This window comes from Cheilinus undulatus, linkage group 11 (assembly GCF_018320785.1).
Source record: "Cheilinus undulatus linkage group 11, ASM1832078v1, whole genome shotgun sequence".
Taxonomy (NCBI): domain Eukaryota; kingdom Metazoa; phylum Chordata; class Actinopteri; order Labriformes; family Labridae; genus Cheilinus; species Cheilinus undulatus.
In genome coordinates this window covers 50,940,556-50,951,674 of record NC_054875.1, presented here as the reverse complement: position 1 = coordinate 50,951,674, position 11,119 = coordinate 50,940,556, and the positions used below count along the sequence as shown (strand labels likewise).

The window sequence follows — 11,119 nt, the reverse complement described above, 5'->3', positions numbered from 1 at the left end:
AGACCGGGGGATGGTGAATAATTCAGAGTGATTATTAATATTTGAAAGCTAACAGCACGGCGGATGAAAGACTCATCAGATAGAGTCCTTTCATCGTCCTTCCTCCGCCCTCCACCCGCTGTTAATGAGGAGAAGAGGAGGAAGAGGAGAGGGAGAGGAAGACGAGTCTGTCAGAGAGCTGTCGGATCTGGTGATGCACCTGAAACACATTCACAGAGGAGGAGAGATCCAGACTTATGTAACTCTAGACTAGGACAGGTAGAGACCAGAACTCTCACTAGTCAACATTTAGGTCTGGGATATACAGCAGCATGTCAGAAAATTAGAATATCAGGATAAAGTTCATGTTTGAAAGGAGAACTCCAGGGTGGAGCAGGAACTAAGAACAGTAGAGAACAGTAGAACTGCACCATAGTCAGCAGAGGAACTCCAGGGTGGAGCAGGAACTAAGAACAGTAGAGAACAGTAGAACTGCACTATAGTCAGCAGAGGAACTCCAGGTCAGAGCAGGAACTAAGAACAGTAGAGAACAGTAGAACTGCACCATAGTCAGCAGAGGAACTCCAGGTCAGAGCAGGAACTAAGAACAGTAGAGAACAGTAGAACTGCACCATAGTCAGCAGAGGAACTCCAGGTCAGAGCAGGAACTAAGAACAGTAGAGAACAGTAGAACTGCACCATAGTCAGCAGAGGAACTCCAGGTCAGAGCAGGAACTAAGAACAGTATAGAACAGTAGAACTGCACCATAGTCAGCAGGGGAACTCCAGGTCAGAGCAGGAACTAAGAACAGTATAGAACAGTAGAACTGCACCATAGTCAGCAGAGGAACTCCAGGTCAGAGCAGGAACTAAGAACAGTATAGAACAGTAGAACTGCACCATAGTCAGCAGGGGAACTCCAGGTCAGAGCAGGAACTAAGAACAGTATAGAACAGTAGAACTGCACCATAGTCAGCAGAGGAACTCCAGGTCAGAGCAGGAACTAAGAACAGTATAGAACAGTAGAACTGCACCATAGTCAGCAGAGGAACTCCAGGTCAGAGCAGGAACTAAGAACAGTATAGAACAGTAGAACTGCACCATAGTCAGCAGAGGAACTCCAGGTCAGAGCAGGAACTAAGAACAGTAGAGAACAGTAGAACTGCACCATAGTCAGCAGAGGAACTCCAGGTCAGAGCAGGAACTAAGAACAGTAGAGAACAGTAGAACTGCACCATAGTCAGCAGAGGAACTCCAGGTCAGAGCAGGAACTAAGAACAGTAGAGAACAGTAGAACTGCACCATAGTCAGCAGAGGAACTCCAGGGTGGAGCAGGAACTAAGAACAGTAGAGAACAGTAGAACTGCACCATAGTCAGCAGAGGAACTCCAGGTCAGAGCAGGAACTAAGAACAGTAGAGAACAGTAGAACTGCACCATAGTCAGCAGGGGAACTCCAGGTCAGAGCAGGAACTAAGAACAGTATAGAACAGTAGAACTGCACCATAGTCAGCAGGGGAACTCCAGGTCAGAGCAGGAACTAAGAACAGTATAGAACAGTAGAACTGCACCATAGTCAGCAGGGGAACTCCAGGTCAGAGCAGGAACTAAGAACAGTATAGAACAGTAGAACTGCACCATAGTCAGCAGAGGAACTCCAGGGTGGAGCAGGAACTAAGAACAGTAGAGAACAGTAGAACTGCACCATAGTCAGCAGGGGAACTCCAGGTCAGAGCAGGAACTAAGAACAGTAGAGAACAGTAGAACTGCACCATAGTCAGCAGAGGAACTCCAGGGTGGAGCAGGAACTAAGAACAGTAGAGAACAGTAGAACTGCACCATAGTCAGCAGAGGAACTCCAGGTCAGAGCAGGAACTAAGAACAGTATAGAACAGTAGAACTGCACCATAGTCAGCAGAGGAACTCCAGGGTGGAGCAGGAACTAAGAACAGTAGAGAACAGTAGAACTGCACCATAGTCAGCAGAGGAACTCCAGGTCAGAGCAGGAACTAAGAACAGTAGAGAACAGTAGAACTGCACCATAGTCAGCAGAGGAACTGTAGGTTAGGTTCACCCTGCTCAGAACCAGCTGTGTCTGTTTCTGTGGCTTTAAATGTTAATTAGCTGTCTGACTCCACCCCTCTCAGGAGAGAAGGGCCGAATTTTCTCACAAGCAGGGAGGGCCAACCGAACCTGGGGGCGGGGCTAACTCCTCACATGACATCATGAGGGGAAAATCTGAGGGCTGCTTGTTTCAGCACACATTTTCTGATTGGTGGAGAAAGAGAGAGAGAGGTGGTTTTTTCCTGATTCTTGGGGGGATTGTGGACAAGGCCACATGTTTTTGTTAGAAAATCCTGAAAAACGTGTTTTTTGCATAGTATGTCCCCTTTAAAGAGAAGGCTGGATCTGAAAGTTCTGGGTCCTGAGTGCCTGGTTCCTCCACAAAGATACTGATGGCTGTATTGATCCCTTTCTTCCTCTGTTTGTCGTCACTGCTCTGAGCTCGACTTTCATTATCCTGAGCACACATGATTCACTCCTCCTCTTTGTTTCTGGAACCTTCCTCCTGTCTTTGTTTTGTCACAGACATGTAGAGAAGTGCTGGAGCAGTGTGAGGAAGCGTTCTGTGTCTGTGGAGCGTACAGCAGAGACAGAAGTGTTGCAGTGAGAGGATCTATCTGATCCAGTTCTACTGTATGTTCTCGACTCTTCTCCTCTCTGCTGACGCCGCCACAGCCACTAGCCTGAACGCCATCGTTATAATGTTCCTCTGTTTTCACTGAGAGAAGGAAGAAAAGAGCACAAAGAATCCTGTAGGGAGCATGCTCAGTGGAGAAAGGTAGTGAAAGAGTGATTGTTTCTGAGACTGAGAGAGAGGGAGGCAGAAACACGACAGAGAAAAGACGAGATGTTCTGCAGGAGAGAAACGGTTTCTGGGTTCAGCCGGGTCCACTCGGCCCCTGATGCAAAAAGACGAAAGCTGTGCAGCGATAAAATATTCCCTCTGAAGACTTGCTGCCTTCAGTCGTCAGTATGCAGAGAGAACAGAGAGGAACGTATGGGCGAGAGAGAGGAGGAGGGAGAGAGAGAGAGACTTGAAGGAGATTAAGTCAGATGAAGAGGAAGATGAAGCACAGAGGTGGAGGTTATGAGGAGATGAAGATGGATAAAGGCAGACAGGAATGGGAGGAAGAGGAGAGTTAAGAGGCTAGGAGGTAAAAGAGGAGAAGGTGAGGATGAGGATGGAAGGATGAAGAGGAGCAGGCTAAGAGAGAGAGAGGATAAAAATGATGAGAGACGAGCATTAGGATTGGATACCTAAAGTATGAGCTGTTAACATCAGATCTTCATCCTTTAAGACCACTCTTCCTGTCCGTAGGTCTCTGTCCTTAAATAATGATGGCTGATACATGACTCTCATTTATTCTAACTGCAAACTCACACCAAGTCTAGTAAAGATGTCCACTCAGTTTTTCTGTTCCATGTTTATCACTCAGATGTTTCAGTTTTGAACATTTTAGTCATGAGTTTGACTCTTTCTCTCCAGGTTGATGCTCGATGTTCAGCCTCCATCTCTAAGCAGAGATGACTTAACAGTTATGAGGAAGCTGGCCGAAGAGGAGCTGCTGCTTTTTCACGTCTGCAGGAAATGTAGTCAGAATGTCTGCAGGTGATGCAGTGAAAAATATTCCCTGACCAAAAATACTTCTAAAGTTCCCCTAACAGGAACATACTTCTGAAGTTCCTCCTAACAGGAACATACTTCTAAACTTCCTATTTACAGGAACATACCTCTTAAGGTTCTCCTAACAGGATCATACCTTTAAAGTTCCTCCTAACGGGAACGACTTCTAAAGTTCCTCCTGAGGGGAACATTGTTCTAAAGTTCCTCCTAACAGGAACACACTTTCAAAGTTCCTCCTAACAGGAACATACTTCTAAAGTTCCTCCTAACAGGAACACACTTCTAAATTTCCTCCTAACGGGAACATATTTTTAAAGTTCCTCCTAAGGGGAACATACTTCTAAAGTTCCTATTTACAGGAACATACCTCTAAAGGTTCTCCTAACAGGATCATACCTTTAAAGTTCCTCCTAACGGGAACAACTTCTAAAGTTCCTCCTGAGGGGAACATTGTTCTAAAGTTCCTCCTAACGGGAACCTACTTCTAAAGTATGACACAGGAAGACAGGAAATCTTGAGTTTAATACCGCCTCAAGTCCAAGTGCAAGCATCCGTCTCCTCAGCCCTTAGCCCCTGCAGAATGTCTCTGTATAATCCAGACTAAGCAGACCCCCTTCATCCCTCTCTTCTCTTCCTGGCTGTCCTGGAGTTCCTCTGCATCCTGCTTAAAGATTGTTTGTGAGACAGGAGGTCTCACTCCGCTGAGAAAGGGCATGCAGAAAGGCACTGCCTGTACTTTCATAGTGGGACTGAGAGAGCGACTCTTGGCTCTGAGGACAGTTTGGTTTTGGTTTTCCTGAACTCTGGTATTAACTGTAGGGAGATCTAGAACTGGTTCAGAGCGGTTTTATGCTAGCATTGGTTCGTGCTGTTGTGCTGGCTTTGGGTCAGACTGGAGTTCATGTGGAGCAAACCCTCAGTGCTGGACTGTTGGGTTACCAAAGTGACCTCTGACCTCACCCTGACTCCATCTGCAGCAGACATGTATGAATAACCTCCTGAAGGAGGAAGACGGTTTCATTTCCTCCTCTCAGAGGGAGCGTTCCTCGTTTGTCTGCTTCAGTGTTGGTGAGACCGTCTGACCCCTGCAGCTTTTAGACCTTTTTAACCCCTTCAGGCTCCACAGAAACAACCACCACAGTCTAAAGGCTTTAAGGACTAGTCAGACGGATTTATGGAGTTTTACTGTGAGTCTTTCTGAATAACTCTGAGTCTCTGATCATTATTATGGCTGGTGTTCCGTCATTTTTCCATCGGAGTTCAGGCTTTAAATATGAATGAAATAACAAACATGTTCTGTCACTCGTCCTGAAACCTGCAGCTGTTCCAGACAAAAACAGGAAGGATGAGAGAGTCAGAGAGAGCTGAGGGCGTAGAGACGGAGAACAAGAGAAGACGCAGAGAAAGAAGGTAATGAGAGGGTGATGAAAGGATGACAGAGAGAAAGACAGATGTAGAGATGTGAGGGAATGCATGAGTGAGAGGGTTTGATGAACGTCAGCTCAAATTGGAGACAGAGGCAAAGAGAGAGGACACGAGGAGGAAGAAAGAGATGAGAAAGAAAAGGAGGAGAGGAAAGGAGCCGGCGGCGAGGCTGGCTGAGGAGAGGAGGGGGGAGAGGGAGGTAAAATATTTGACTGCAATGCGTTTTATGAAGTTTTATCGAGGGCAGCAGAGGCAGAAAAAACCTTCAGAGGCAGAAATGTGCAGCGTTAAAGCAACAGAGCTGACTTATTTATGACTCCTCCAGCCTTTCACAAGACTTTATTCCTTTTGTTCAATTTGGATCATGTTTCAAAGACTGGATCCTGTTATTTCTGAGTTTCAGCCTCAGTGCTGTTTATACGGAGAGGTGAATAATAAATGTCACAGCCAGGCTGAAGGCAGAAACTTTTATTCATCAATGTCAGGGCAACTTCAGCCAGCCCCGCCATCGACACGTCAGAGAGGCTTTAGACGCTGGAGTAGGACCCTCCGGGAGAACCAGACACCAGACCCAGGACTGAAATACCGCCTCCAGACTACTGAACTATGGGACCGGAACAAAACTGCAGAAACACAGCACCATCAGAGGGTCACACCCAGCAGTGGAGTCAGCCGGGGGGCAGATCAGGGCGGTGGGAGAGTCTCTGAGAACTACAGATGGAGGTTCACCAAGCTGAGAAAGACCAAGTCTAAAAGAAAAATATTCCTCAACATCAAAGAGAGAAGACTTCAAATCTCCCGCCATCTACAGTCCATCATACCATCAAAAGATGTAGGTAATACCAGGCCCTCAGGGGCCCTCAGGGGCCCTCAGGGGCCACTGCATTAAAAACAGGCATGATTCTGTAGTGAAATCCCTGCGTGGGCTCAGGAACATTCCAGAAATCATCGTCTGTCAACACAGTTGGCCGTGCCATCCACCAATGACAGTTAAAGCTGATCATGGAGAGAAGAAGGATCCAGAAACACCCTGGTCCGTCTTCTCTGGACCAAAGCTCATTTAACATGGACTGAGGAAACATGGAAAACTGCTCTGTGGTCAGAGGAAACATGGAAAACTGTTCTGTGGTCAGAGGAGACATGGAAAACTGTTCTGTGGTCAGAGGAAACATGGAAAACTGTTCTGTGGTCAGAGGAGACATGGAAAACTGTTCTGTGGTCAGAGGAGACATGGAAAACTGTTCTGTGGTCAGAGGAAACATGGAAAACTGTTCTGTGGTCAGAGGAGACATGGAAAACTGTTCTGTGGGCAGATGAAACATGGAAAACTGTTCTGTGGTCAGAGGAGACATGGAAAACTGTTCTGTGGTCAGAGGAAACATGGAAAACTGTTCTGTGGTCAGAGGAAACATGGAAAACTGTTCTGTGGTCAGAGGAGACATGGAAAACTGTTCTGTGGTCAGAGGAGACATGGAAAACTGTTCTGTGGTCAGATGAAACATGGAAAACTGTTCTGTGGTCAGAGGAAACATGGAAAACTGTTCTGTGGTCAGAGGAAACATGGAAAACTGTTCTGTGGTCAGAGGAAACATGGAAAACTGTTCTGTGGTCAGAGGAAACCACAGAAACTCTGTCCTGTTGCTGACGTTCACACGTTTCTATTTTGAAGAAGAAAATGCACTGAAAAGGCAGACCTGGGTTTACTTTAGAAGCAATCCCAGAATGCATCTGTGCACTGTAAGTGACGCTGGAGCCCCTGGCATGCTGGAACAGCTTCCAGAGCAAACAGGAAGTACCTTTTTCAGTTCATTTGTCTCTCATTATTAGACATCAATGAAAGAAAACATCAGTTTCTTTTAATATTATAATAATTATAATAATATTAGCAGTATTATCCTATACTATATATAATATTAGCAGTATTATCCTTTACTATATATAATATTAGCAGTATTATTCTATACTATATATAATACTAGCAGTATTATCCTATACTATATATAATATTAGCAGTATTATTCTATACTATATATAATATTAGCAGTATTATCCTATACTATATATAATATTAGCAGTATTATCCTATATAATATTAGCAGTATTATTCTATATAATATTAGCAGTATTATTCTATATAATATTAGCAGTATTATCCTATACTATATATAATATTAGCAGTATTATTCTATACTATATATAATACTAGCAGTATTATCCTATACTATATATAATATTAGCAGTATTATCCTATACTATATATAATATTAGCAGTATTATTCTATACTATATATAATATTAGCAGTATTATTCTATATAATATTAGCAGTATTATTCTATACTATATATAATATTAGCAGTATTATTCTATATAATATTAGCAGTATTATTCTATACTATATATAATATTAGCAGTATTATTCTATATAATATTAGCAGTATTATTCTATACTATATATAATATTAGCAGTATTATTCTATATAATATTAGCAGTATTATTCTATATAATATTAGCAGTATTATTCTATACTATATATAATATTAGCAGTATTATTCTATACTATATATAATATTAGCAGTATTATTCTATACTATATATAATATTAGCAGTATTATCCTATACTATATATAATATTAGCAGTATTATCCTATATAATATTAGCAGTATTATTCTATATAATATTAGCAGTATTATTCTATATAATATTAGCAGTATTATTCTATACTATATATAATATTAGCAGTATTATTCTATACTATATATAATATTAGCAGTATTATTCTATACTATATATAATATTAGCAGTATTATTCTATATAATATTAGCAGTATTATTCTATACTATATATAATATTAGCAGTATTATCCTATACTATATATAATATTAGCAGTATTATCCTATACTATATATAATATTAGCAGTATTATCCTATACTATATATAATATTAGCAGTATTATCCTATACTATATATAATATTAGCAGTATTATCCTATACTATATATAATATTAGCAGTATTATTCTATACTATATATAATATTAGCAGTATTATCCTATACTATATATAATATTAGCAGTATTATCCTATACTATATATAATATTAGCAGTATTATTCTATACTATATATAATATTAGCAGTATTATCCTATATAATATTAGCAGTATTATCCTATACTATATATAATATTAGCAGTATTATCCTATACTATATATAATATTAGCAGTATTATCCTATACTATATATAATATTAGCAGTATTATCCTATACTATATATAATATTAGCAGTATTATCCTATACTATATAATATTAGCAGTATTATTCTATACTATATATAATATTAGCAGTATTATTCTATACTATATATAATATTAGCAGTATTATCCTATACTATATATAATATTAGCAGTATTATTCTATACTATATATAATATTAGCAGTATTATCCTATATAATATTAGCAGTATTATCCTATACTATATATAATATTAGCAGTATTATCCTATACTATATATAATATTAGCAGTATTATTCTATACTATATATAATATTAGCAGTATTATTCTATACTATATATAATATTAGCAGTATTATCCTATACTATATATAATATTAGCAGTATTATTCTATACTATATATAATATTAGCAGTATTATTCTATACTATATATAATATTAGCAGTATTATCCTATACTATATATAATATTAGCAGTATTATCCTATACTATATATAATATTAGCAGTATTATTCTATACTATATATAATATTAGCAGTATTATCCTATACTATATATAATATTAGCAGTATTATCCTATACTATATATAATATTAGCAGTATTATTCTATATAATATTAGCAGTATTATTCTATACTATATATAATATTAGCAGTATTATTCTATACTATATATAATATTAGCAGTATTATTCTATACTATATATAATATTAGCAGTATTATTCTATATAATATTAGCAGTATTATTCTATACTATATATAATATTAGCAGTATTATTCTATACTATATATAATATTAGCAGTATTATTCTATACTATATATAATATTAGCAGTATTATTCTATACTATATATAATATTAGCAGTATTATTCTATACTATATATAATATTAGCAGTATTATCCTATACTATATATAATATTAGCAGTATTATTCTATACTATATATAATATTAGCAGTACTATTCTATACTATATATAATATTAGCAGTATTATTCTATACTATATATAATATTAGCAGTATTATCCTATATAATATTAGCAGTATTATCCTATACTATATATAATATTAGCAGTATTATCCTATATAATATTAGCAGTATTATCCTATACTATATATAATATTAGCAGTATTATCCTATATAATATTAGCAGTATTATCCTATACTATATATAATATTAGCAGTATTATCCTATACTATATATAATATTAGCAGTATTATTCTATACTATATATAATATTAGCAGTATTATTCTATACTATATATAATATTAGCAGTATTATTCTATACTATATATAATATTAGCAGTATTATTCTATACTATATATAATATTAGCAGTATTATTCTATATAATATTAGCAGTATTATTCTATACTATATATAATATTAGCAGTATTATTCTATACTATATATAATATTAGCAGTATTATTCTATATAATATTAGCAGTATTATTCTATACTATATATAATATTAGCAGTATTATTCTATATAATATTAGCAGTATTATTCTATACTATATATAATATTAGCAGTATTATTCTATACTATATATAATATTAGCAGTATTATTCTATACTATATATAATATTAGCAGTATTATTCTATACTATATATAATATTAGCAGTATTATTCTATATAATATTAGCAGTATTATTCTATACTATATATAATATTAGCAGTATTATTCTATACTATATATAATATTAGCAGTATTATTCTATATAATATTAGCAGTATTATTCTATACTATATATAATATTAGCAGTATTATTCTATACTATATATAATATTAGCAGTATTATCCTATACTATATATAATATTAGCAGTATTATTCTATACTATATATAATATTAGCAGTATTATTCTATACTATATATAATATTAGCAGTATTTAATACTATATATAATATTAGCAGTATTATTCTATACTATATATAATATTAGCAGTATTATCCTGTACTATATATAATATTAGCAGTATTATTCTATATAATATTAGCAGTATTATTCTATACTATATATAATATTAGCAGTATTATTCTATACTATATATAATATTAGCAGTATTATTCTATACTATATATAATATTAGCAGTATTATTCTATATAATATTAGCAGTATTATTCTATATAATATTAGCAGTATTATTCTATACTATATATAATATTAGCAGTATTATCCTATACTATATATAATATTAGCAGTATTATCCTATACTATATATAATATTAGCAGTATTATTCTATACTATATATAATATTAGCAGTATTATCCTATATAACATTAGCAGTATTATCCTATACTATATATAATATTAGCAGTATTATCCTATATAATATTAGCAGTATTATTCTATATAATATTAGCAGTATTATTCTATATAATATTAGCAGTATTATTCTATACTATATATAATATTAGCAGTATTATTCTATACTATATATAATATTACCAGTATTATTCTATATATAATATTAGCAGTATTATTCTATACTATATATAATATTAGCAGTATTATCCTATACTATATATAATATTAGCAGTATTATTCTATACTATATATAATATTAGCAGTATTATTCTATATAATATTAGCAGTATTATTCTATACTATATATAATATTAGCAGTATTATTCTATACTATATATAATATTAGCAGTATTATTCTATACTATATATAATATTAGCAGTATTATTCTATACTATATATAATATTAGCAGTATTATTCTATATAATATTAGCAGTATTATTCTATACTATATATAATATTAGCAGTATTATCCT

The 11,119-nt window shown here is 35.6% G+C and overlaps 1 protein-coding gene across 1 annotated transcript in view; it reads left to right on the top strand.

The window, feature by feature from the left end:
- Nucleotides 1–4,838: 4,838 nt before the first annotated feature.
- Nucleotides 4,839–11,119, top strand: part of oprl1 (opiate receptor-like 1) — a 36,730-nt gene continuing 30,449 nt past the window's right edge. The window contains exons 1-2 of the mRNA XM_041800120.1: nt 4,839–4,853; nt 4,988–5,076. Coding sequence (XP_041656054.1) covers nt 5,012–5,076 — 65 coding nt within the window. The 5' untranslated portion in view covers nt 4,839–4,853; nt 4,988–5,011. The remainder of the gene's footprint in view (nt 4,854–4,987; nt 5,077–11,119) is intronic.